We start from the raw sequence: 25,758 nt of genomic DNA on the forward strand, positions 1-25,758 counted from the left end.
CGGTCCTTGCAGTTGTGTTGAGCAAGTTGCCGTGTTTGCCATTGTCCTCGGTTTCAATATTTTATTTTTGAATTATTTGATAAACACAGGCAATTATGAGCATAGCTCAGGTTCTCAGCCAATAGAGCATTATTAAAATAGTACACATAGAAATAACTAGTGCCATGATGACGGTATCCCGCTTTCGACGCGTATTGATTCTGCTAATTAGAGTGTTGATTCCAGGGAGCCGACCTGCATTATACATCATGTTATGTTTAAAAGGCTGCAGTATCCCAGCTTATTAGACAAAATTCTTACCAAGAACACCTCCCATTCTCGAATTGACGCCACGTAGCATATTACGTTGCCGTCCAAGGTCATCCCGCGTTGCATAGGCTTGACTGTACATTATCATGAAAGGAAAAGAGAATTTCAATATCGATGATACCACTTAAGTCAACATTACGTTGTACGTAGTCCCCTTACTCAAGCACCATATCTGTCATCCTATGAGAGCTTTCGATCTTGTTTCTTTCCGTTAACATGTAGTCGGATGTACTTCCACCATTATGAAACGTTCTATACCGATAAAAGGGTATCAGTAACTCACCGTAATCAAAGAGCAACAAATAATCCCTTTTAAACCCACCTGATTTCATCTCGTACTTGGGTGAGCAGGTCGGCTTTGTCCTTGGCAGCTCGTATACTGGCCTAGAACAGATGTTTAAGTACATGACTAAACCACGTGAAAGTTCAAGGCTGTTTTGAGGTACAAAGCGTTACCTTGACTTTCCTTAGCTCTTTGCTATAGTCAAAAGCAATGTCTTTATGCCGTTGAAGCATATGCAGCATTGAAGGGTTATTTGGTGTCGCACTCGGTCTTTCCAGAAATTCTGACATCGATGTTATCACATTTTGTAGCTAAGGAACAGAGGCGTAAATTGGCATAAATCGCTATGTTGACATCGATAGGGCTTGTCATCTTACTCGTTTCAACAGCTCTTCTGTCTCAAACTCAAGATCTGTTACTTCTGCCACCGATGATCCTGACGATTCGGGTGCTCCTTTTCGCCGCAAGTTAGAGCCAGCCTTTGTTAGTGATGCTAATTTGGTTTCCACTTCGTTTTCAAGCTGTCGCGCTTGTTTGCGTAGTGAATCCCATGAGACCGAGGGCTGTGAAGGTAACAGAGATGATAAATCCTGTTCTTCGTCCTGAATGGATGTGGTCATCAAAGGAACTAATGATGGAGACGGAGGGTTGGACGATGACCGAGTTGTTCGAATCATGATGCCAATGAGAAGACTCAATAAACTCAACTCAGCCAGCCAGCAGAGTTGGGCCTATTGAAATGTCCAAATTTGGCATCCTTCACAAGCACAGCCCTTCTTTTTCTTTCAACACCCTACATTCAATGGCTTACAATGAAGGTCCTGTAAGATTTTCAAATAGTACTGTCATAGACATGGAGCCTGTGTCGCCTCAGGCTCCAGGCGGTCCATTTAGTATCCACGGATCGTTGAATGATCTCGAACGAGATGAGAACAACCATCGCCGTCGATCTTACATCACACCGACGGCTGCCCCGAAATTAGAAGAGTACCGGAAAATCATTCATCACATTATATCAAAATTGCGAAAACGAAAGCGTCCTCCGCCATACGCAGAGTTCAATAGTAGTAGCCAGCAGACAGTCTTCGATAATGAGGACGTTGCCGATTTGCTATCTCAGCTCCGGGATGTATTGCAAATTTGCACAAAAGCCGGCTGGACATTAAAGACAGTGATAGACATGTAAGAACCGTTTCGAATCATTTACATCCATTATATGTACTTATAGCCATTGATAGTCCACGTGGCCGCGGAGACAATCACTCCGCCTCATCATCCAGGTCCAATTCTCCAGCCCGATCTCCTCGTTCTGCCTCTCCAGCCCGATCGTTTGATGGAGGATCACCAAGAGGGGCAAATTTTCCACTTGACAAATCGATGAGTAATGGAGAGATTCCATTCATTGCGGAAATTCTTGCCGACGTTGTCCTGAACGATTGCCGATACCAAGTAGCCATTCCAAAACCATCTCGACCTTCGTACGCCTTACATTCAATTACCATCGATATGGCGATTTTACTTGTTCAGCAAGATACCAGGAATTTAGCATGGTTATTCGAAATTGGAATGATTATGCTTCCTGCCTTCGATACCTTTCCTCCTGGCCCACTTATTGGAAAACTGCTTGTGTTGTACATCGACTGGATCATACCCAACCTCATCAAGGCACACGCACCTACATATCTATTTGAATACAATAATTATATTGATAATGAAGTACCTACGATAAGGGAACCTGGTAAGTTGTTTTATAACCTTCAGATGGGCTACAAAATGTCAACACACAGAAACATATTAACTTTACATGCCATTAAAGGTATCAATGTGTCGGATGTACAGAATGCTCATTCAGGAGCCCCGACAATCAATATTCAACAGCCTGAGAGAGAAAACAATAGCGCGAGAAGGAATGGCTCTGGACTGACCATTCAAACTAGCCGAAATGTACAGATGAGGTCCAACCATGATCCAACTTTAGTGCGGCGCTCATCTAGCGTATCTGGTTCTCATAGTGGTGACCTATCCATCGATAGCTACTACACATACGCTCTCTTCTCACCGCTTTTGCTACTCATGATTCAAAATCTAAACCCTTATATCTCTGCTAAACGATCGTTTTCACTCCCCAAAGCACCAGTTGATCTCCTACGTGAATCAAATACCTTATTTCATTTTTACCAGGCGCTAGATTTTATGATATCGCAGAAGAACGACATTTACCTGGATTTGTTGGATATTATATCATATGGAAATGATGAAGTACGATCTCGAGCTACGCAAATTTTATTCCACTACTATGGTAGAAGCTTAGGACACATTACAGTAGCCGAACCCCTTGCCAAGCTGGGACATAGAGAACAGATGGTTATTGCTGAGAGCGAAAACAGAGAAGAAAGAGACCGAGAGGAACGGGATCGAATGGCTGTTATCGAAGCTATGCGTGCAGGAGGAACATTCAACATGTCCAACCTGAATCGAAAAAATAGAATGGGCACGTCTCCACTAGGAGGAAGAGACTATCAGGAAACAGATCTAAAAATTTCTGAAAGGGTCGAACTAGATGAAGATGATGAAAACCATGTATTCTTCCCGCATATGTTCCCAGAAGCACGCCAACGATTGTCGGATGACATTGGAATATCTATGCAGAGATCGTCACAAGGAATAGCGATGCTGAACATCCAATCCACAAATGATGACCAAAGTTCCAACTGTCGTGAATGCTTCAAGATCATTAAAGGCTACGGTCTCAAGTGCTACACGTGCCGTGATGGTTTGCATTATAATTGCTACAACCAGAAGATGTCGACTAACCTCCTCGATATTCTCCACTATGTGAATGATGGAGGAGTGCACAAAGTCGTCAGTCCTCAGTACTGTACCATTAGATCTATATTCCGCAAAGTACCTGCTTTTGGATCCGGAAATGTGCCCACTAAATTACCGGCTTTCTTCAGAAATCAAACATCGTTAGATATTCATGGACATCAATTCCAACTTGTGAACCTTTTTACTTTGACTCTCTGTCTATGCTGCAGGCTGCCTCTGTGGGGAATATCGTATCAAGGCTACCAATGTACAAAATGCAATCGCTTTGCTCATCTAGACTGCTTGTTTTCTAACAGTGAGCAAGGAAGTAATACACTTTTTGACTGCCGACCAGCAGCATTCACGGAGAAGGACATATCTATTGAAAGGCGGAGACTCGAAGACGATTTTGTACAAAATTACAATGACATGCTGATCAAAGCCGAAAATATGCATAACACTTCATTCGAAGAAGTAAGCTCGCTACTCAACATCCTGTTACTACAAGAAAATATTCTTCATTGTGGTACCTCAGCTGGCTGCCTTGTTGTTATCGAATCGGATACCAATCCACTGGCAACTCAAGATATTGGTAATGGTCAAACTGGAGGTGTCAATGACAATAGATCTGATGAACTTCGTAAGGCCATTGAGAGATGCACGTCTTATTTGTCCAATGGCGACCCTAAAGCATCAACTTTCTTAAATGACCTTTCCATTGTCAACCACTATCATGTGAGCGACATGATTTTTAGCGACGATCTTTACTTGTCTCATATAGCTGCAATGTTAAAGGCTCAAAGCAACCGATCTCATTTTGATGGAGATGGCAACGGATCCACGCTGTCGTCATCTCCCAGGCGTCGCTCTATCATCAGCTCTACTGGCTATCTCCAAGTTTCTACCAATTCTCGTAATCGGCAAGTGGCTGGCGGTGGTTACGATCATGTTGAAGAAAATTTGACGCCAAACGAAATGCTGCACAGCCAATCTATGCTGGAATGGGTCCAGGGCAATTTGAAAATCACAAGTACCAGTTTGGCTCGAGTTTTCCTACAACATTTATCTGATGTTGGCTTGTTTGAACGGTTGGATGGGATGCCATTGGTTTTCCTGGAAAGTAGAATATCAAGGATTCGAAGTCCTTCATCGGCAACCATGGATACTACTTCAGTACCATGCATCTTCACGGCGCCATTCGCGATCGACTCTTCCCCCAGTGTCGAATCTCTCATCACTGCCATTTTGGCTTGTCTTACTGACATGAGCTTGTCCATCAATGAATACGGGTTACTGTTACTTACTCGGCGATGTTGGCCGGATCCATTCACATCAGTATACACTTGGGAACGATTGATATATGCTACATTGAAATGGGTGTATCAAGAGGACGAGCAACTATCCGTCATACATGCCGAGTATACTGCTAAAGGCCAACACGGAGCAGGTGTTAGCAAAAACCGATGGCAAGTCGCTGCTCAAGCAGCTCTCATGTCCAAGAACAGAGGCGGATTTTTGACCAAAAACAGACAGAGTGTTCAGCAACAAAATCAGCAAGGTGTAGGCATGGGCACTGGTGGCGTCTATGTTAGCATGCGTAATGTTCTGCGCGACAAGTACCTTGTTGGCTGGATGTCGGCTGTGTATGACTTGAATAGGGAAACATTTGGCAAGATCATTTTTGAAATGACCAAGAGAATTGTTTTAGAAAAGAAAGAAGAAGGGAAATTCTCGTCGCCTGTCGACCATGGCGAAGTGGCGGTAAGTTTTACCTGGTTTTGTATTACATATATTGGACTTTCAGCACTTGCTAATACCTAGAGTAGCATAATGAGGTGCTTAAGCAGGATTATTTCTTGGCCTGCCTCCTCAAAGCAAGATCATTTGGTATTTTATTCTCTTCTTTTGATACCATCATTGAATCCTGGATAAATGCTGCGACTGAAGCCTTTGGCTCACTCGGGTTATTAGAGGTTGGTTAATGAAATGAAATCCAGAAATGCTAACATTATGACTATCGAAGCTTACACTTTACATCAAAGATGGAGTCCCTCTCATCCATGAAAACACTTCAGCGATTGTGCCATCAGAAGGGAAGTAGTAGTACTGGGTCTTCGGACAATCGTCTCAGTATATACGGCAATAGTATTACCTCGGATGACAACGGCGTTGAGGGGCTTCTGGGCAAGCAACTGGAGCAGCCTTATAAGCTTATTGTCGGCGCCTTTGATAACGAAAGTTTTGAGGATTTTGCGAAAGGTATCAATTGGATCAAATTGTTGATGCACTCAGGGTACGTGTTGCAGCGCATGGGATTGTTTAATCGAAGCACTGTATAGCTGACAAATTCCGCTAGTGTTGGTGTACCGGTTCTCTATCTGGCTAAAATTGCAAGGAAGTTGGCAGTTGCACATGCACCATTGTCGCTTCAAGTTGATATGTTGAAATGCATGTGGTATCAATCTATCAAAGGATTGAGTATCGTCACTTCCCGATCGGCAATTCGCGATGTTGTTGGATATCTGAATGAGTGTGCCATACCAAGTTTACAACAAATGGCTCAACAGCACGATATAACAAATGATGATTTGCAAAAGTAGGTGTGCTACTCATAAACCACGCTTATTAGCTGATTACTGATTTTCTTTTTATCTTGGCTCAGTGCCCAAGATTTTATCAAATATTCTGCCGCACTCACTTGCTTTGCATACAAATGCCCTATGAGCAATGTTGTGGAACTGCAGATTGTACCATACGTAAACCAGCATGTCCCAACACAACCGTAAGTAAATGAATGATTTTCACAATTGTTGGCTTGGACTACGCTAACGTGACACAATAGAGAACGAACTTCATTATTACCAGACACCAGCTCTACTGTCGGTGTTGATAACAACACTGTGATCATCAAATGTCTCCTGCAGTATCTACAATTGGATAGTTTCAATGTTCGCGAGGAGTTAATTTTGACATTCTATGCCTTGTCCAATTGGGGCTTTGATTTAGCCAGTAAATCAGATTTTCTGACGAGCTGCCTCCCTATGCTCACACCAGCGTAAGTACAGGAAGATATCCACTTGCTGCCGTAGAAACAGTGGCTAACGCAATCGCATAGGATTTGGGAAATACTATCTCCGGCGTATGACCGCATGAGTGAAATTTCTCTCACTTTCTTGATGAAAACCTTGACGTTAGATGTCAAGTACTTCCGAGCATGCGTTCATAAAATGTTTGAGAATGAAAGCTGGGAAATAAGGTCAGTGATTCTCTTAAAATACAATATCGCATAATAAGTTGGCAATACTTATACTTCTTGAAAACTTTTGTAGATTCCAAGCGCTTGACAACGCATTCGGTATTTTTACCAAAATGGATGCGACGTTTCAGACTAAATGGCTAGGTATGCTTTCACACCTTGGCCCTCTCTTCAGTTACTTTGTCAGCAGCATATGGGATAGTGATGTAAGTATTGGTAATATGATGGACATGCCTTTCAAGTTTGTCTCAGAATATTCACAAGCTGTTTGGTTATCCAGGAATCTGTTCGATCAAAAGCGTCGTCATATTTGAGGGCGCTCAGCACGCTGCATCGTCGGTCTGCGTTCCGCTGTTGGGAAGCATACTTCTTGAATTCGACCACCAAGCAAAAGATAGACTTGGTCAAAATCATGACCCAGCTGCATGCGGTGTATCCAGATTGGCAAGTACTTGAATGGGAATCGTTACTGGAGGCGCTGGAAATGGAGTTTCAGGCCGATGTCAATGACCAGCAATATGACGTACTACAAGAGTATACCCGGCCTGAAAGCCTCTTCATTGGATCTAGTAGTACGAAAGCTGTATCGACAGGCTTAACACCAGGGCAATCACTCGCTGAACATGAGAATCTTCAAGTTTTAATGCTGACTTTAGCTCTCCAAATGGCTGGAAGCAATCTCAGCATCAGTTTATTGCAGCTTTCTCGATTCAAGTATTGTGTGGTGAAAAGCATGGGCTTCCAAAATTGCGAAAAATTCCACACCTCAGGCACCATTTTGGAAGTGACTTTCGCCAATTTAGTGTTCAAAGCCGAGGACTTTTCACAGGTTAGCATGGTTTTGGCATGCACCAGAGGGTTGAAAAAGATACTCGACCATTTCACGCCGGTCAATCCAGAATCGATTGCTGCAATTGGCGTGGATGCTGTTGACAAGTTCAAAGCTGGGCTGAATGAAAATATCAACTATGGCGACCAATTTGTTGATGTGGTGTTCAAAATGTTCAATTCCGGTGTCGACCTCACTCAACTCAGTCACTTGATGCTCAAGATATGGTTAGAGCTAATTCTGATCGTTGTGTACAAGGTATTCATCATTGTTGTCTGAACGATTGTCGTTTGATAATGAGTCCTCATCTTTCTCTACTTTGTACAGCACAATATCCTTGAAAGGACTTACGAAAATATGGTGATATCCTGCATGAAGCAAGTGATCGATTTACTTGCAAGAGACATCAGCGAGGAGAACAAGCTGCTTATTCTACAGATTTTGCATCGTCTACATACCCGATCTGATCATTTGACGGCCATGGTGCTATCCAAGCAAATCATGGCCCTAGGAAAATTGATGACCAAGCATAAAGAAGATATGGAAGACCCAGTACTGTTGAAAGCAAAATTGTTCTTGAAATCGGCTTTCACGCGCTTTGCCACTGCTGGATTGTTCGTACTGATGTTCAAGGTACGTTGATTGTAAGCATAGTAACATTCGTTTCAGAGGGTTGCTAATGGTGATCTTTGATAGAATCAAGCGGTATCCGACGAAAACAACCAAGACGTCGACCTCTTCTTTGTTCTGCGCACTGTCATAGATCCTGGCGATCTTGTACAGGATGAAGGGCAAATTGAAGTCATATACCTTAGAGATCAACCTGTACGAGATGTTCTAGAAAAGCTTATGAATCAGCAAATGGAGCGCCGTGCGTTTTCAAATGTTCTACACAACGTCTCTCGATATGTTGAAGTTGTCCATTCTCACCCGTACAGTGAGAGTGTATTGAACGGTAAATATCCTGTGGTTTTGATTTTTACAACGCCTTCCGGTTTGATGTCAGGATACTAAATTTCCATTACAATATTAGACTACAGCGTTTTCTTGACAGCCTTGTGCAAGCACACTATAGAATGGCGACGGTCGGAATGGGATATCAACCCAGTACTAACTATGTCAGCAATATTATTGAAGGAACATCCATACGATTCCAAGGTACTTTCCATATCGATCCATCTCTACTTGTTGATATCAATGATTCTAATGCACTATTTTCATAGACCCTCCTATTACCCATACGTAATGTGTTTAAACACGCTCTACACCATTGCTCAGTTTCGGCAGAGTCTATAGTGAAATTATTGGCAACATATTCAGCGCTCGCTACTCTACCTGGTGTTGACCCAGTCAACATTTTTGGCCAAACCGTTCTAGAAGAACTTAAGAGCAGTTTTCAGGCTCGGTCTAAAATGAGTCGTGAAACAGTGCTGTGTATGCTTCAGGTAACGTGCTGTTTAGAATAGTACTATTGAAACTGTTAGACCAAACTGACCGGCCTATTATGCATAGGTTATACTATGGAATAGCAAACCTGAGTACGATTGGTGGTTCAAGTCGATTGAGGACACACTTGTGCGAAATGTGTTTGGAAACGAGCGGCATCCACAGCCATATTTTCAAGGCGCAGCTGATCTTCTCTACGAAGACCTAACGCGCTCTTTGGAAAATGGACCAATGTCTAAGCAATATTCGCAGAGGGAATTCAAGATTAGTAATTGTGCTTCACAACTACTTGTCGTTATGTGCCTCAAATCGGATGAGCTCCTGAAAAACATCCTTGAGTTGCAACGGGTGAGTGAATATACAGCATAAGTTGGTCTATATAAGCTTTCTCATTGATATATTTCTCTGCCAAAAAAGCTTCATGAAACCCGAAAGTGTTTACGCTTCCTTAACTGGTTTCTGTTGGCTCTAGCGCGCAGCGGGACGTCCAAACTGCTCAGTCAAATGCTGAGCTATCAAGATGTCATCGTAGAGCTCTTGATCCAGGTTTTCACTTCCGTCAACATAGACTTTAAAATGTCGGATTTGAAATTCCAATACAGTACTAACGGTGAAGTTCTGTTACAATGTGTACTTCTAATCAAGACGTGGTCACTACTGTATGCAAGGATGTTCTCACCTGTAGTGGATGACGCGAATCACGATCAAACTTCCCATCCTATTGATACCCAAGCGCTAGCGAAATCAGAGTACCGCTTTTGGAGTCGAGTTTGGCCAACGTGGAAGCGACTCATTGACAAGGCAGCAGATTCGCTGATGTTAGATGTAAGTAGAGTGGAACGGAATGTCAAATCAGGATATTATAGTCCCCAAATTATGTGGTAGTTGACGTTTTTGGTTTCATAGACACCCAATGTTGGACTTTCCATCCTTAGTATGACGCTTAGTGTCATACAGTTTTTACTGCGCATTCGATCCGATATCCCTATGATGTATCAATTCGAATGGTGTACCTTCTTAGAATCTGTTTCCAGTGTTGTAAGTTCTTTGTTCAGGATCAGAATATGTCATGTTTTGACAGGGCACTAATTTATTTATTTTTAGAATACTGTGATCGCTACTGACGTTGGGACAGATATTCAGGGCGTTAAAGACATGTTTGACACTCCGCCACAAACCCTTTCTTTGGAAATTCTCATTGATCACCTACTTTTGGAAATGAGAGAAGCTTTGCGATTACAGGCAGAAGGACAAACTCAACAATTGATATAATAACCTTGTCAATAACATGGTTTTATACATAATAAATGTATATTGACATTAAAAATAAAATAATCTCAAATCATTACGTTGCTAGAATACATACGGGGAAGGGGAATAGTGAGGTATTACTGTAGGCAAGTTTAAATGCCGCTCTCTTGTTCACTGAGGCCAAGTTCATCTAAGCCTTTGTCTCTAACTCCATAGTATTCTTCGCTTCCTCTTCAGCCTTTTCCTGTTCCGTAAACAATCTTGCCTGTGCAAGACCCTTTTCGACGTCAAGGAAGTAGAGTAAGATCAAGGGAACATACATAGTTGCAGCAACAAAGATCATGGAATAACGCATTTGTCCAGTCGCATCACCTGTAAACAGTTGTTAGCATTGTGAAAATGGGAGAGGATGGTTGAAACTATTGACAGACTACATACCAATTGCACCAGTGATAAGAGGACCGATCTAATAAGGAGATGTACATTTAATGCTCGTTCATTCGTTTCATAAGCCGTGTAACGTGAAAATTGTCTCTTACCCAGCCGCCTCCAGCAGTGGTAATGGAGAAGAGTGAGAACATTTCGTTTTCATGGCCCTTTGGAATGAGCTGTGAATAGAGAGCTCTGCTAAAAGCAACCAGAGCTGGTTGCATCAAACCGTAGTAACCGCAGAGGAAGATGAACTCGGGAGTCGTCTTAAAGCTGTTAGGGAAAATAGGAGTAAGAATAAATGATTTTAAACTTTGCGTTTTGTTGAAAATGGCCAAAAAAAAAAAAAAACTTACCCTCCAGGAGTTGGTGCTAATCCACCAAGAACATAGAGAGGAACGAAACCAGCCAACATGGTCACAGCGAAAATGATGGTCTTAAGCTTAAGCTTGAATCGACCTTGAATCCAATGCCATAAAAGCATACCAGGGACAGCTGCCAGGAGTTCAACCATAGCACCGATCAAGATCATGGTGCTGCTAACATTAACTTCATTTTGAGCAAAGAGAACAGCGACTTTCAGAATGGTTGAGGCAGCATCCGAGACGAAGAACCAGAAAAGCAAAAGGATGAAGAGATTGGCCAACTTGTAGGCATAGCGGAACTTTTTGTACATTTGCTTCCAAGAGTAGATGATGAAGTACTCTCCCTTGGGCAAAGGAGGTCCAGGTCGTCGCTTAAGCCAGAATATTGGCACAATAGAGAAGATAGCCCACCAAACACCACCAACAAAGGTAGCGACTCTGAGGCTGAGTAGGGTCTGATGCATGCCAAGCAAGACTCCTATAAAAACCAGTCAGTTGATTAGAGTGCGAAACGAGCCAAATTACTTTTTGTTATGAGATGTTTACTAACCGACACCCAGGATCATTTGAATAAATCCACCGAAGAAACCAAAGGCATTACCGAAGATAGAGATTCTGGAAGTTCGGAAAACCATTTTCTCGTCTTTCTCTTCCTCAGTGGTTGCAGCCAAAACTTCTGGATGGTTTCTAGAAAGCTTGGGGATGTAACTGACGTAGAATACATAGGCAGCGCCATAACAGACATTTCCGACGATATTTAGAATATTAGCACCATAGTACCATGTGTTGTCTATCAATGCCAACCACAACATGACACTAATGCATCCAACGAAAACGAAAAAGAACATGTAGACTTTGCTGTTACCTGTGGATTCCATATTAAATTAGTGTGACATTCAGAATTGGTAAGAAATGGATAGTTGAAACTCACGCGAGTGATCGGCAAAGGCTCCCAAGGAGATTGTAATGAAGGCCTATTAAGTAAGGCAGGTTAGAGGACCTAGGGTACACATAATGGTACGGGAGCTCGTGTTAGGAGATGGGGTCCATACCTGTACTAAAACGGCGATAGCGGAACTGTAAAGTGAGTAGGATGTGGGTGTGACCCACACTGTACCAAACAGTACTTCACATGCCGTAGAGGAATCGCACTTTGACATGTGGTCAATGGTACTTCTGCCTCCAGCTGTTGCCATGGCGGCAATGATCAAAGGCTGGAATACACTTGATGTTGCTGCAGTATAACCATCCATCTAATGGTAGGACCGGGGGATATGAATGTTAGACCAAAATTCTTGATCAAAGTCGGACTTGCCCGAGCTAATTGGGGTATACTTACAGCCCATGCAAATGTATACCATCCCCAGAGTTCCTTTTTGGTGGTGACGGGTTCGGCCAAGTCTGTAGCTTCTGCTAGCCTTCGTTCTTCTTCTGTTAAGATTCCGCTCGTCGATGTGCTTTCTTTCTTATCGACATCGTCGGATAGAGTCTCTCGTGGAGAAGACATAATGTTCCAAACGAATAGAGGAAGAGGAGGAGGTCAAAAAAGTTGAACGAAGAGGAGTGGAAAGCAAAGAAAATGTGGACTCTCTATTTTCGATATATATTCACTTTTCGAAATTTTTGAGTGTGATCTCTCCTTAAACTTTGGTGCTACGTCGAGTGGCTGGAAGTGGTGGTACGTTCGATCCAATGTCAACATCACCAATTGATGTGCTTTAAGCTGCTTCTGGCGGACAAATCACCCAAGAAAAAATGAACCTCCGACAAGTTTGATAGCGCATTGGATGGCAATCGCTTCCAGCAAACCAGCAACTTGGTTCAACGCATTAATGATATTCCGAGTAAAGGATGAGTTTATCTCGATACTGCTGTTCTTTTCATTCAGACCATTCGTCAACCCTTCATAAATGTAGAAATTCTTTTGGTTGACTCAAGACTGCATAGCCGCATCAGCCGCTGCACGTACAAATTGGTTTTAAATACTTGGCGTTGGCCCGAGGCAAAAAATAAAATAAATAATAACAACTTCCGTTTCGCAAAGCCGCTTCGCGCTTTTGCGGATCTCCTATTTTATTTTAATTACAGTTTTTAAATCTGGGATCTTGGCATCAACGTTTTGGCAGAATCTCTCCCCTTGTCGTTCGTCACATCCATGGTAACGCCAATGATTACCGAAATAGGCTGGGCTAGGACGCCAAAAATGAGGAGCGTGATTAAACTTTGCATTGAAAGACCAACAAGTGGACCAAAACCTAATAGCCTCTCTGTTTTGAATTACACAAAAATAGAGTGTCCATGTCGACTTAGAGCTCTTGCAGATGCATAGCTAACGTTGTAAAAACGCTTTCGCTGAGTTTCGCTCCCACAGTTCACCCCGCACAAGGTTACTCCTTCACATGCGTGGGTATTGGATGAGTATCACTCCCCCCCCCGTCGCACACCGGCCAAAAAAGAAGGTGGGCGGACATCCCGTTGACCGGTGACCAATGACCGTCGATGGTCTGATTAATAGTTACGCAGGGTCTGTGTGTGCACGTTCCTTGGTGGAAGCACTAATGGATGCTATGTCAAACCCCATCGTTGCCAGAACCATGCTTTATTCGATGAATAAAAAATTATGATGATACATCATCTTTAACAGATTCAAAACTGGCAAGTTCCTGGGCATCGCGCTCGGCTGAGCTCAATGCTTCAGCCTTGCCTTTCTCGACATCAACGAAAAACAGCCCAAACATGGGCACGAGAATGCAAGCTAGAATAAATACATTGCAGTATCTCATGTTTCCAGTTTTATCGCCGATGACTCCGGTGATGAGGGGTCCAATCTGTAGTGAAAGAATAATATTTCATTATTAAATACATGCTGGCTACATACCATAAATCAACTTATGTGCTTACCCAACCACCACCTCCTTGAGTGATCAAGAACATGGAAAACATTTCATTTTCGCGACCCAAAGGAATAAGCTCGGAGAAAGTACTTCGCGCGTATGATATTGCTGAGGGGGCTGCAAATCCGAAATAGGCGCACAGGCCAATATATTCATTAGGGTGTTTAAATCTGGAGTAGAAAAATTAGAAACCGCCACTGGAACAAAGTCGTGCACTCTTAGTGTCCAGTACTTACCCTCCCGACACATTCGGCGAGAAGCCGATCAGAACATAAACTGGAATCATAGAGGACAAGAAGGACAAAAGAATAAGGAGAGTTTTGGGCTTGATATGGAATCGTTTTTCAACCCATCCCCAGAACATATAACTGGGAACAGACACGAACAGTTCGACCATGGCACCAATCAATAGAGTGACGGAAGGAGTATGCACTACCGTCTGTGCAAAGAGTACTGATACTTTCAAAATGGTATATATGCCGTCACTTAAGAAAAACCAACAGAGCAAAAACTTGAACAGTTGCGCTAAGTGTGATACACGCTTCATGGTTTTGAGCACTGTAGCCGAATTTCCATAGTTTTGTTAGTTTGAGGGGAATTGCTTTTTGCAAAATTAAGCAATTGCTCACTTACGGCGTTTCCAGGGATATACGAGATAAGTTTCACCTTTAGGCAACGGCGGTCCCTGCCGACTCTTAAGAAAGAACAATGGAATGAAAGTGAATATAGCCCACCATGCACCACCAACAGAAGTTGCCACCAGCAAGCCGAGCAAGGATTGGTTCAAAGCATACAAGACACCTAAAATAAAAACATTGTTAAACAAAAGAAAAACGACTACTACAATTGTCTACGGTATTGGAAATATCTGAATGCTTACCTATGCCAATGCCCATCTGAATGAATCCTCCGGCACCGCCACAGCATAAGCCCATGAGCGATGTTCTTGACGTTCTTAATGTCAATTTGCGTGCCTTGTCAACTGGGTCAGTAGCTTCAGTCACCTCTGGGGCATTTCTTGCAAGTTTTGGAAGATAACTAGCATAAAATACATAAGAACTGCCATAGAAAATGGTTCCCAATACGAAAAGGATTCCAGCTCCCCAGTATTGAGCTGAAAGTAGGTGTTAGTTGATTGAAGTTTCACCATAGACGGGTAAACATAGGGAATTACTTACTTGGATTCTTCGATAAAACCGACCATAAAAGGACCGTGATGGATCCAGCAAATCCAAAAAAGATCATGAATGCTTTTCCATGTTCTATTATAAAAAGAAATTGTTAATGTTAACTACAATGGATCATTTCTCCGGAGGCAAATACGTTTGTTAACATACTGGAATGATCGGCAACAGCTGCAAGTTGAATGTATATAAATGCCTATAGGATTGAACAAGACATAATTTAATCACATTAAACATTAAATAGTATGAAGATCTTGTGTAAGCAGTAAAATTATTCCTCACCTGAACGAGGACTGCAATAGCAGTAATATACAATGCGTAACTAGATGGCGATACATGAGCTGAGCCAAGTTGTACATAACATGGATCTACCAAGTTGCAGTGCTTTGTGGGATCTCGTCCATTTGTTCCACCTAAGGTTCCCATTGTAGACATTATGATTGGCATGAATACGGAAGAAGAAGCTGCGGTCCAGCCATCAGTCTAAGTAGCAAAAAAAAAAATAAAAAAAAATTAGACACCAGGTGAAAAAATTGGAGGAAGAAATCTGAGGAGATACTCACCGCCCATGAGTACATATACCAAGCTATTAGTTCCCTTTGAGTCGTTGGTTTTGCATCAAAGTCTTGAATCTTTGAAGATTCCATGCTTACATTATCGAAACTCATCTGGCGTTCGACAATGTCATTCTCCTTTACTATTACTCGCTCATTAGCAAGTACTGACATAATGATGTGGTTAAAGGACAATGTTTGGCATTTTATCTACTGGTCTTTTTATAGGAACTAATTGAGGAACTATCCTTGTGAGACTTTTGTGGTGATGTCTAACAATGGTAATGATGTTGGTACTACCAGTTCAAATTTTGCTCACGAGACTGGCGCGGCCAATTTAGAGCAAATACCCCACAATCCATTGAACAGTATTTAAGTTTCTTGTAAGAATCTGTATACAAATAAATGCAATAAAGGGATCATTCTTCCTCTCGTTTTAACTAATTTTTAGTGGTCGTGAGGAATGCTGCATGTTCGTTCAAGACAATGTTAAAAAAAATCAAAAAAGAAAATTTGGTGGTCGATGGGAATATTTTAATCCCCATTTGTGGTTCTTTGAAGCCCAAAAAATGCTAACTAACAATTCATCTTTGTCAGCATCTTTTCAACGCTTAATCTTACATTTCTTTACATTTTGTTGCATCAATGGTATCTTTGGATCCAGTTTTATTATAACGGTCCAACAAATGGAGTTCGACAATCGCCAATTTTTATCCTCCATTTCAAATTTACTCTATAACCTGTATATCTCAAAGTGCTTATATGATTTGTTAAGGTTTGAGAGAATCAAGGGTTTTGTGTACTAAGTTGCCGACTTGACTGGTTTTGACCTCTTCCCATTTCCTCTTCTAGTTCGTAGCTGTTCAGGACGGGAGAGTTTGACACCCGCTAATTAGTTTCCTCCATATTAATTTTTCTATATAATCTGCTATGTCTCAAGTACTCATATCATTTGTTCACGTTTAGGAGCATCAAGAGTTAGATGTAAAAGTTTCCCACTCAATCAGTCATGATTTCTTTAAAGTTTCCCTATGTGACCTTTCAAAGCTCCCACATCCTAAAAAACGTGACTTGGCGGACATCGTATCGTTGAAAGGGGATTTCCTTTTCCATTTCGTGGCTGTTCTGCGACGGTTTGAGCATCATGGACCACGATGAGGCGCGACGTGCGAAAGTCACTGCGGCGAAGAAAAAGGTGTTTATCTCTACATGTATCAGTATATCGTGTGGGCATAGTTCTGGAGACACCTGGGTAACTGAATGCTGAGGCTGAATTCCATCTCTCCAATTGCAGTTAAAGAAGTTTCAAAACAAGAGAACTGGCGGCACGGAAGGAAGTGTGGGTAAAACGCATGAAAGGACGAATAGCACAAATTCCAGCGTTTCGAGTGTTGTTTCTGGAAGGAGCAGAACGAACGACAACCACGGCACCAACTTTACGCCGCACATTCAAGATGGCTATGATCACAGCCTGCCATCCGAATCCGAGAAACTGGCTGGCAATAACTTATCGCCGGATATCAGAATGGCATCTGAGCTTTTCAATAACTCGTCCGCTTCAAACGAATTCCCTGATATACCTTCCAATCATAATAATGAGATACAAAGATTAACTGAGAGGATCAGAGACCTCGAGTACAAGGAACGCACGAGCGAATCTAGTTTCAAAAACTTGAACACCGAATATCAAAAGGCAGTTAGCCAACTTCAGCACTTTGATCCTGTGGTAAGATGACACAGAAAGTATTCAATGGCATTTCGAGCTGTTACTTATGTATGTGTCTATCATGTAGCTGATCGCAAGCACACAAAAGCAATTAGAGGAAGCCCGGCACGCTAATACTCAACTGCGTGAACAGCTTTCCCAGGAAGAACAAAAGGTAGAATCGATGGAGTACGAGATATCTGGATTGAGACAAAAGCTTTCCAACCAAGAAGAAAGGTCTGCGCAACTGAAAAGTGCCCTCGAGAAATCTGAAGAGGAAAGCAAAGAATATGGCGATCTCTTGATAATATCCAACCAGAGGGCCGATGAACTGGAAGAGACAGCTAAGACGAATCAGGAAAAGGTAGATGAATATGAAAAGTCACATGTGGCGGTAGAGGATAGTCTACAAAAAGCGAAACTGGATTTGCTCGAGCGCGACACGTTGATAGCTGAGTTACGACAGTCTACGGAAGATCTCTCCAATGAGCTGCAAATACAAAAACGTGAGGCTTCAAATGCAACCAAGCAACTGAAATCATTATCAGAAAAAGCAGGACAGCTCGGAAAGGAGAATAGGACTTTGATCCAAAGATTGGAGGACATGCGACAAACATCCATCAAATTGGAAACGGAAAATTCTGCCATACGTGAACAATTTCAAACCACAGGAACTGAATCTGAAACATCATCAACTCTTGCAACGGATCTGATTGAATTTCAACAACGCTTGTCTGAGGCTGAGTCTTCATTGGGGAAATCGAAAAAGGAGCTTGAAGAGGAAAAGCAACGTTCCAAAGAACTCTCTCTTCAAATTAATTCTGCCAAGATGAATGGCGATAACAACGACGGGGAGCCCGATGTGGAAAAGTCCTTGCGCACCTTACAAGCGCAACTGGATGTGGAAAGACAGAAATCTAGAGAAGTATTAGGACAGTTGGAAACGGTGAGAGACGAGATGGCCGAGTTACGACGCCGATATATGTTCATCTTAGAAGAGAATAAGCAGCTCAACGAGTTAGTGGAGGCTGAAGTATTTGAAAGCGATGAGTTTGGTGCTGGAATGAAAGATTATGAAGTCAATGGAGATGGAAAGTTTACACCTGACAGTGCTCTTAGTCCTGGTCAATATGGTACGTCGCATTCAATACTCTTGGGGCAATATTTCAATGCAATGTTCCAACTAATGTATTGCCTGCAATACCAGCTTCATACGACCATGAACGAAGGTAAAATAGCTGACATAGCAGGTTGTTGCAATTTCATCTATCTAACTTTGTGTGAACTAGGCGCATCATCAAACGAGCAAGAGCCAGCTTGCTGAACTTGCAGGAAAGAGCCATCCAAGACCCATCTCTCAGAAACTTTGACCCTTCTTCTAATGCCATAGGTAAATGATCCCTCTTTTTAAACAGTTCTCATTTTTCAAAGACTTCAATTAACACACTTTCTCCTGCCTAGATTCGGGAAGGTCTAGCGCATCGTTTGATGATAGTTATAGGCAACTTATCAGTTCTTCATTGCCGCCTAGAGTTAAACCACAGCATCAGGCCTTCATGGATGTCCCGAAATGTAGTGGATGCCTAGGAAGAGCGGTAGAAGTGTAAGCTGAGAAGCCACTAAATCTCACTTCCCAATAGAGGTTTATATACCATGCGATCGAATTGAAGCCAGCTTAATACCATACATATATCTCTATCTACACTTTTGGTTACATAACCTGAATATTCAAGTGAATTAATCTGGTATCATATCTTTTTATTCCTCAAGGATAATACTCTGGGCTGGAAGATACTGATGTAATGCACCTAATAACTCGACAATAAGAAATTTGACATGCTGTGCAACACAGCTGGTTGTGAGCAATGGCGTTTTTGGGAGACTGCTTTGTCAAAGATATAACCTCTGCTGAGATTAATTATATCCTGTGGCAGAACGACTGTTTCCTGTACCCGTTTCATGCTGGGCCAATTTGTTAGGCTTCTTATTACGTGTCTAAAGAGAAAGGGCAAGACAGTTCAGACGACAATGCGAGCTTTTGCTCCCGGCAAACCTCCACTTACCTTCTCATCATGTCGACGCAAGACTTCATCGACTTCATCCATTGACGCATCATAATCGTCTGAAACGTGTTTTGCGTACATTCCGGAGTCCATGTTGATGGACTCTCCCGCCTGCGACTTGGCGGCGTCATCCTTAAAGTGACCATGATCTGGGCAGTTATGTGCATCGTCCCATAGATCGCCGTAGCCGATGGAGTTCGAGCATATTGCTGTTATTGAGAACGTTCTGTGTTGGTTAACAAAGACTGGTTTGCAAAGGAGCTTATTAAATCGGCGTAAAGACATATCGGAAGAAAAAGCAATGTGACGCCGATCGTTTCGATTTTCTCTTTTTAAATTTGATGCTTGTTTCATGCGCGATCACCTCATTCACACGTAAAAAATTTAACCAGTCTTTTCTTTTTGTATTTACTGAAATGGCTGCAAAATGTATGGGGTTTCAATCTAGAAAAAATACTTTTCTTATGCTTTAGAGCTTTTGCGTAAGTTCAGGGACAGCCTTGAACAAATCTTCAACTAGACCATAATCAGCAACCTGGAAAATAGGTGCTTCGGCATCCTTGTTGATAGCAACGATGGTCTTGGAGTCCTTCATACCGGCCAAATGTTGAATGGCACCGGAGATACCAACAGCAATATACAATTCTGATGTAGATTCGGTGTCAGTTCAAGTGCAACGGCAGATCATCCTTCACTAACCACAAGAAGATGATCGACTTACCTGGTGCAACGATCTTGCCGGTTTGACCAATTTGGAGGGAGTTGTCGACGTAACCAGCATCAACGGCAGCACGGGAAGCACCAACTAATGAAAGAATGAAGTGAGTCAACACTCCATCAACAGAAGAAACCTCTCGTTATCCATCTAAAATCGTTTACTTACCAGCAGCGCCAATCTTATCAGCCATATCATACAACATCTGGAAGTTTTCGCCGTTCTTCATACCTCGTCCACCGGAAATAACACGCTTAGCGCTGTTCAAGTCGGGACGGTCGCTCTTGATCAATTCTTCGCCAATCCACTCTGACAAAGCGGCGGTATCAGCTTCAGGAGCAGCCTCATGAGCAGGGTCATTCTGAGCAGTGGTGGCGGCAGGGAATGCAGTTCCACGAACGGTGATAATCTTAATGCTATCACTAGACTTGACGGTGGCAATAGCGTTACCTGTAAGCGAACTTTAGATGATTGTGTTCTGTGAAAATAATTACTTTAGGTGATATACGCACCAGCATAGATTGGTCTAACGAAGGTATCAGCTCCTTCGATGCCAGTAATATCAGAGATAGCAGCAACATCAAGAAGGGCAGCAACGCGAGGCAAGACGTTCTTGCCAAAGGCGGTATGTCCAGCGAAAACGTGGGAAAACCCAAGCTTCTTTTGTGCCTCTACCAAGAGAGGGGCCAACGTCTCGGGAAGGTTGTGTGAATAGGCATCATTCTTTGCAACCAAGACCTTTGTGATGCCATTATACTTTGCAATCTCTTTTGCAACAGTCTCAGGGGCACCGCCTGCAACAATGGCTGTGATATCTCCACCGAGTGCCTGAGCAGCAGTCAAAGCGTTCAAGGTTGAACCATCGACAGCACCGTTTCTATGCTCAACAACCAAAAGAGAGCTATTTCCTGAAGCGCTAGCATAGAATCGCTGGAAAATGGGGCGAGTCTGATGGGGTTGTGAAAATTGGTTGAATTGCATGAATTGGAACAACAATGTCAGAGTGGGAAACAAGGTATGTCAGCAATCTATTTCTCAATTGACATATATAATCAGTTTCTCACCTGAACAGCAGTAGCTCTGGACAAGATATTAGGGCGAAGAGCGGCGAGCATGGTGAGAAGTTGTGGAGAAAGCGGAGAGCAACACCAGGTCGTTTGCCTATAGAACCCCGGACAAGACGTCACAAACACTCCTTCAACTCTGACTGATTTTCACGTGAGGTACGGTGGTATCCCGTCTGTTGCTAACAATGAGATCCTTTTTTAATTCGTAATATAATAGTTTTTGCACATTTCGTAGCCAACATATAACCCCTACTCATAAAAATAAAATCCATGATATCTTATACTTTCCATCTTTCATTCTGGTTTGTATTGAAATTTTGTCCTACCTGAGTGAGCTGGAATTGCCTGTCAGTTCCCCTCATTAAACTTTCAGTGGCTTTCCTGGCCATCTACTTACCAAGGTAGCTATCAAGATATCAATTAATTTTATATACTAAAGCTCTCATAAACTACTTTATACCAACTCCATATGAAAGTGAGGTATACATTATATATTACAAGGAGAAGGTCGTTTGACCAATCTTTCAAGAAAATTTGCACTTATGCTTTGATTGTGAAAGATCTGGCAATTTCATACCAAGTAAACGAAGATACAACAATTATAACACGCGCTTGCCAATGAAAGGTGTGCAGTAAAGGGATGACGACATCTCCTACATGACCACTACAGTCAATCTTACGGGATTATGAACGAATTCAAGCTCTTTATTAAATGTATGTTGTATGCAAATGATACAAGTGGGAGGGAGGAATACTATATAAAAACAAAGGAACGCTTTTTTCAAAATGATTACAGTTAACTTTGAGGTATTATTGTGGAAAGAGTCGTCTAATTTTGGGTGATCATATCCAAATCGATATCATAGCTTATATTACAGCCACAAGTATGTTTAGCATTGGGGTTGGATACCACTTGGAAGGTACTGCCAATGAGTTCTTCGACGAAATCGACTGTTGAACCTCGCAGGAACTGAAGACTGACTTCGTCAATGACAACGCGGGCGCCATCTTTTTCAAATACAATATCATCCTCTTCAGCTTTCGAAGTCAAGTCCAGCTTGTTCTGATAGCCGTGGCAACCTCCAGAATCCACCATAACTCGAAGCATTTGTTCGGGATCCTTGTCGCGATCAGACATAAACTTCAATTGCTAGCAGCATTGTTCTGAATTAGAGGCCAACTTCTCGTAATGCTAAGCAACCCATGAGGACCATGCTTACCTGTATAGCTCTATCTGAAATGACCAGGCCATTCTTTTGCTCGGCGGGACGCACCTGGCTGCGTATAACAGAGGAAGCTGAGAAGCTTCTCAACAGCGGTGTGGTGGGGGCATGTTGCATATTGGCCCGAAGAAGCGAAGGCATGGGCGGTCGAAGGACAATCGTAGACCATGTGTGTGAATACTGGCGCTGGGCGACGCTTGTCAGTCTTGTTCGAAGCATTGCTGGTTGAAATGGGCCTTTCATTACAAAGCAGAGCTTGTCCTTGTTTGAAATTTTCAATTATTGTGATTGGCCACTACGGGTGATGGTCTGGGAATAAAAAAAACCTATAATTTGTTCACCCAAACAGGGTCGGCTTGCTTGCTTGCTTTCTTTTCAGTGAGTGCCGCAAATTGTTTTTTGGGTCAAACGCACACTCATCCCTGACCACATGCTTCAATACTCCCTCGTTTTCATGGAGACATTTGACTTTATAAGTTCCTTTATGCCGTTAGTACACAGAGTAGATTTACAATAGCTTTCAAAAGTCCAATTCGGCACAAACCGTGCAACAAATTACAGTACATTTCACAAATGCGAATTTTCTGCACAGATGGTTTAAAAATCCAAAACATAAACCAAAAGAGAAGAAGCGTGCAATATTAAAAAGAATTCAAAAAGTAATAAAAAAAAAACAGTATTGTTTGGATGGAGGGGGGTGGGATGTAAAACAAAATTTGACGGTCGATATGTGAAGAAGGAAAAATAAGTACAAACAAATGTCGAGGAGTCGTGGGTAAATATAGAATGAATACAGTGAATAGATCAATCATGACTAGCCAGTTCCACGTTATCACCAAGGACGGTGTATTGTAGATGATCAGGGATACGTTTCCATTGACGATACCAAGGTTCATAGTCAAAAGATTTATCCAGTAATCGCTTTCGTTTGCGTGTAAGCCTATCATCATACTGAGAAGGTTCAGTTAGACGCTTGCGTGCTTTCCACCCGAGTGGATCTAGCTCTAAAATCTTACGGGCTTGATCGCCAGCTAATTCAACCAACGATCGAACACCACGGCTCATGAACTCGTAAACCAATACTCTCTTTTTCGTAGCAACATAGAGGTATTGACCGCATCCAGACCAACACAGTCCGTTGATTTTAGCTAGTATCCGAAGTTTGGTATTTTGTTCTCCTCGGAATGAAACCATGGTGATTTCCTGCCGCGGGATAATGGTTGTACTTCGTTCTAAAGCGGATTTGGTGCTGTGGCTGTTGGATTCTATACTTGATAAGAAATTGTCTTCACTTCCTATACTTTCTTGACGCTGGTTCACACGTAGGGTTTGGTTGAGATCTACAGTGTGAAAATACCCATATCGATTTGAAAACGCCAAAATACTTCTTACAGAAGGATGGAAAGCGATGGCATACGTGAAGCCTGCAGCGTCTATTGAAAGTAATATTTCCTTTGATTCCACTGACCAGACCAAGACGCAATAGTGGGAATCAGACGTGTGAGCAAATAGAGTGGAATCGTTGCTCCAAGCAACATGTTGTGATGAATAATGAAAAGTCGTAGTGGTATCGTGCATTGCGGATGGTCTAGCTGAGTACTGAGTCAGCAGGTCTGGTGGAATTGTCAAAACTTGGGTAGGACCAAAGGATATATCGGAAGATTCTTCACTAGCACCATCAGTTCGAATAATATCGCGTAAGAATAGGTAGGAGTCGTCACCTACAAATACCATATTATTACCGTTTGGACTGACACGAGCGTCGTTGATGGGTAACTGTTGGAAATCTCTTAGGTGACTATGAAACGACAAGCTTTGGTTCGCGCTCCTGGTGCATCGTCTTGAAAAATTTCGTGCCATTTTCGCGCATTCATGGTGAGGTGGTAAATTGTAAACAAGGACGCCAGCTTCGTTCATACACGCAACCAGCATATACTTGTAAGATCCATTATCAGTTCGCCAGCGAACTATTTGTACAGCATTAGTCATCAACATGACGTTATTCTTTCTTTTGAACTTGGTACCCCAAATCTTGACAGGGTTGACGGGATCTACATTACAGTAGACTAAAAGTTCGCCTTCTAGTCCGCCTACCGCCATATAACCATAATTATGATCCAAACATAATGGCTCAAAGCCCAAGGATACATATGCATCCTCCCTGGAAGGAGGTATGAACTGAGATCGTTTCAGATGTTTGGTATAGGGCTTACAGCGATCTAAAATCGATGATGTTGTAGGGGCTTCAGCTGCTGTATGTCGATCGTGTGAGGTTTTCTCAGATGTTGGAAGTGCAATAGAAGCATGGGTCCGTAGAAAGATAGAACCTGGCTTGTCGTCTGCCTGAGGCGCAGCATGATAGCTTTCGGTGTCCTTATTCCGGATTCCCGGTTGATTTTGGGTGCTGTTGGAATCGTTGTGCGAAGAGCGACTGCTTTGACCCAACGCCGCTGAACCTAGTTGGTTCCGTACGGTAGGCTCCCCACATTTGACAATACGGTCTTTGTAAAACGCCACCAAGTGCTCTGAGACAGCCATATTTGATTTCACGGCACACAAGGTATTGGCAGACTGGTCATGGTTCGTGGTGGAACATGAATTGGGTAGCTGCATAGGCCAACCTCGGTCTCTACGCCAAAAAGAGTTTCCATGCCACGGCGAATCAAGCTCCCGTTGTCGGAGATAGTGATTCCGTTGCTTCACAAACAGCGAGAGTCGCATATCGTTGGATTCCCATGTATAATCGTTGGTGCTATAGATATCTTCATCCCACATATCAAAATACGTGCTACAGTCCAGGAGCTTTGTTTCTGAGTCTGTATTAGAAATGTCGGAAGCAACCGATTCACAATCGTCGTCCGAATTGGCGTATTTCGGTTGGCGAGGACCAATGTACTCGTAGTCTAAAGAATAGTTAGAGTCTTCATCGCTATCATTCGGATTTGATGCAAACAAGCCTAGTTCTGCGATATCAAAGATCAGATCGTCGTCTTCCACATCGGTTTGCTGGTTTCTCTCTGGTGCAGGTGGACCTTCGCTGAGTATAGCTGACTGCTCAAGGGATTCAAGATCGGCAGCGGCAGACTGTTTCGGTAGATCCTGCATACCTTTGTTGAAGAGTGGAAAATAAGGCTGCGCTGGTATAGAATTTTGCGTGTTTTAAGAAAAAAAAAAGTGAGAGAGAAGGGGGGAAGGAAAAAATAGAAATTAAAGAAAGGCAGTGGAAAATCTCATTATCGACGACACTTGGAAGCAGAGAATTTGAGATGAACCCATTCAAACAGGTTCCATATCAAGGCCAGACCCTAACCCTTCCGGATAAGATTTCTCCTTACCAAGCTCATTCTGAGATCTGACCATCCTACTTCGCGTATCCT

At 42.6% G+C, this 25,758-nt stretch overlaps 8 protein-coding genes across 8 annotated transcripts; 2 read left to right on the forward strand and 6 right to left on the reverse strand.

The window, feature by feature from the left end:
- Positions 1–4: 4 nt before the first annotated feature.
- On the reverse strand, positions 5–1,459 carry K450DRAFT_224977 (uncharacterized protein). The gene is made up of 6 exons (XM_051586299.1): positions 970–1,459; positions 766–903; positions 632–693; positions 469–561; positions 301–383; positions 5–234 (listed from the first exon to the last, which is right to left on the reverse strand). The coding sequence occupies exons 1-6, from the start codon at positions 1,267–1,269 to the stop codon at positions 107–109; spliced, it is 804 nt and encodes a 267-aa protein (XP_051447826.1). The 5' UTR covers positions 1,270–1,459; the 3' UTR covers positions 5–106.
- K450DRAFT_224983 (uncharacterized protein) lies at positions 1,108–8,954 on the forward strand (the record flags this gene model as incomplete). Its single annotated transcript, XM_051586300.1, has 15 exons — positions 1,108–1,774; positions 1,831–2,330; positions 2,409–5,161; positions 5,227–5,373; positions 5,443–5,693; positions 5,757–5,996; positions 6,063–6,182; positions 6,243–6,455; positions 6,516–6,656; positions 6,730–6,862; positions 6,937–7,743; positions 7,813–8,118; positions 8,182–8,440; positions 8,519–8,643; positions 8,709–8,954. The coding sequence occupies exons 1-15, from the start codon at positions 1,332–1,334 to the stop codon at positions 8,949–8,951; spliced, it is 6,681 nt and encodes a 2,226-aa protein (XP_051447827.1). The 5' UTR covers positions 1,108–1,331.
- Positions 8,955–10,027: 1,073 nt separating this feature from the next.
- Positions 10,028–12,936, reverse strand: K450DRAFT_224987 (uncharacterized protein). The gene is made up of 8 exons (XM_051586301.1): positions 12,316–12,936; positions 12,029–12,229; positions 11,908–11,950; positions 11,527–11,841; positions 10,968–11,454; positions 10,722–10,884; positions 10,621–10,648; positions 10,028–10,554 (listed from the first exon to the last, which is right to left on the reverse strand). Exons 1-8 carry the CDS (start codon positions 12,481–12,483, stop codon positions 10,373–10,375), a joined length of 1,587 nt encoding a protein of 528 aa, XP_051447828.1. The 5' UTR covers positions 12,484–12,936; the 3' UTR covers positions 10,028–10,372.
- A 658-nt stretch (positions 12,937–13,594) lies between these two features.
- On the reverse strand, positions 13,595–15,782 carry K450DRAFT_277729 (uncharacterized protein; the record flags this gene model as incomplete). Its single annotated transcript, XM_051593272.1, has 9 exons — positions 13,595–13,804; positions 13,878–14,040; positions 14,107–14,428; positions 14,504–14,671; positions 14,751–14,984; positions 15,049–15,132; positions 15,208–15,250; positions 15,337–15,537; positions 15,618–15,782. 9 exons carry the CDS (start codon positions 15,780–15,782, stop codon positions 13,595–13,597), a joined length of 1,590 nt encoding a protein of 529 aa, XP_051447829.1.
- Positions 15,783–16,902: 1,120 nt separating this feature from the next.
- Positions 16,903–19,026, forward strand: K450DRAFT_224993 (uncharacterized protein). The gene is made up of 5 exons (XM_051586302.1): positions 16,903–17,334; positions 17,402–18,446; positions 18,521–18,542; positions 18,603–18,703; positions 18,775–19,026. The coding sequence occupies exons 1-5, from the start codon at positions 17,134–17,136 to the stop codon at positions 18,918–18,920; spliced, it is 1,515 nt and encodes a 504-aa protein (XP_051447830.1). The 5' UTR covers positions 16,903–17,133; the 3' UTR covers positions 18,921–19,026.
- A 715-nt stretch (positions 19,027–19,741) lies between these two features.
- K450DRAFT_224999 (uncharacterized protein) lies at positions 19,742–21,448 on the reverse strand. The gene is made up of 4 exons (XM_051586303.1): positions 20,604–21,448; positions 20,260–20,541; positions 20,098–20,181; positions 19,742–20,021 (listed from the first exon to the last, which is right to left on the reverse strand). Exons 1-4 carry the CDS (start codon positions 21,070–21,072, stop codon positions 19,846–19,848), a joined length of 1,011 nt encoding a protein of 336 aa, XP_051447831.1. The 5' UTR covers positions 21,073–21,448; the 3' UTR covers positions 19,742–19,845.
- Positions 21,449–21,972: 524 nt separating this feature from the next.
- K450DRAFT_225008 (uncharacterized protein) lies at positions 21,973–22,337 on the reverse strand. The gene has a single exon (XM_051586304.1). It carries the CDS (start codon positions 22,294–22,296, stop codon positions 21,988–21,990), a length of 309 nt encoding a protein of 102 aa, XP_051447832.1. The 5' UTR covers positions 22,297–22,337; the 3' UTR covers positions 21,973–21,987.
- Positions 22,338–22,830: 493 nt separating this feature from the next.
- On the reverse strand, positions 22,831–25,600 carry K450DRAFT_225011 (uncharacterized protein). The gene has a single exon (XM_051586305.1). The coding sequence runs from the start codon at positions 25,484–25,486 to the stop codon at positions 23,186–23,188; it is 2,301 nt and encodes a 766-aa protein (XP_051447833.1). The 5' UTR covers positions 25,487–25,600; the 3' UTR covers positions 22,831–23,185.
- Between the last annotated feature and the right edge of the window lie 158 nt (positions 25,601–25,758).

This window comes from Umbelopsis ramanniana (genome assembly GCF_025399195.1).
Source record: "Umbelopsis ramanniana AG unplaced genomic scaffold K450scaffold_7, whole genome shotgun sequence".
NCBI lineage: Eukaryota > Fungi > Mucoromycota > Umbelopsidomycetes > Umbelopsidales > Umbelopsidaceae > Umbelopsis > Umbelopsis ramanniana.

Coding starts and splice junctions, on each gene's coding strand:
- K450DRAFT_224977 (XM_051586299.1), bottom strand. CDS start 1,269: ATGATTCGAACAACTCGGTCATCGTCCAACCCTCCGTCTCCATCATTA. Junction 904..969: donor CAGAAGAGCTGTTGAAACGA/GTAAGATGACAA, acceptor TCTGTTCCTTAG/CTACAAAATGTGATAACATC. Junction 235..300: donor GAGAATGGGAGGTGTTCTTG/GTAAGAATTTTG, acceptor TGTATAATGCAG/GTCGGCTCCCTGGAATCAAC.
- K450DRAFT_224987 (XM_051586301.1), bottom strand. CDS start 12,483: ATGTCTTCTCCACGAGAGACTCTATCCGACGATGTCGATAAGAAAGAA. Junction 10,885..10,967: donor TTAGCACCAACTCCTGGAGG/GTAAGTTTTTTT, acceptor TTTCCCTAACAG/CTTTAAGACGACTCCCGAGT. Junction 10,649..10,721: donor CCACTGCTGGAGGCGGCTGG/GTAAGAGACAAT, acceptor TCTCCTTATTAG/ATCGGTCCTCTTATCACTGG.
- K450DRAFT_224993 (XM_051586302.1), top strand. CDS start 17,134: ATGGCATCTGAGCTTTTCAATAACTCGTCCGCTTCAAACGAATTCCCT. Junction 18,447..18,520: donor TCTTAGTCCTGGTCAATATG/GTACGTCGCATT, acceptor CTGCAATACCAG/CTTCATACGACCATGAACGA. Junction 18,543..18,602: donor TCATACGACCATGAACGAAG/GTAAAATAGCTG, acceptor TGTGTGAACTAG/GCGCATCATCAAACGAGCAA.
- K450DRAFT_224999 (XM_051586303.1), bottom strand. CDS start 21,072: ATGCAATTCAACCAATTTTCACAACCCCATCAGACTCGCCCCATTTTC. Junction 20,542..20,603: donor CGTTAGACCAATCTATGCTG/GTGCGTATATCA, acceptor GTTCGCTTACAG/GTAACGCTATTGCCACCGTC. Junction 20,182..20,259: donor TGATAAGATTGGCGCTGCTG/GTAAGTAAACGA, acceptor TTCTTTCATTAG/TTGGTGCTTCCCGTGCTGCC.
- K450DRAFT_225008 (XM_051586304.1), bottom strand. CDS start 22,296: ATGTCTGATCGCGACAAGGATCCCGAACAAATGCTTCGAGTTATGGTG.
- K450DRAFT_225011 (XM_051586305.1), bottom strand. CDS start 25,486: ATGCAGGATCTACCGAAACAGTCTGCCGCTGCCGATCTTGAATCCCTT.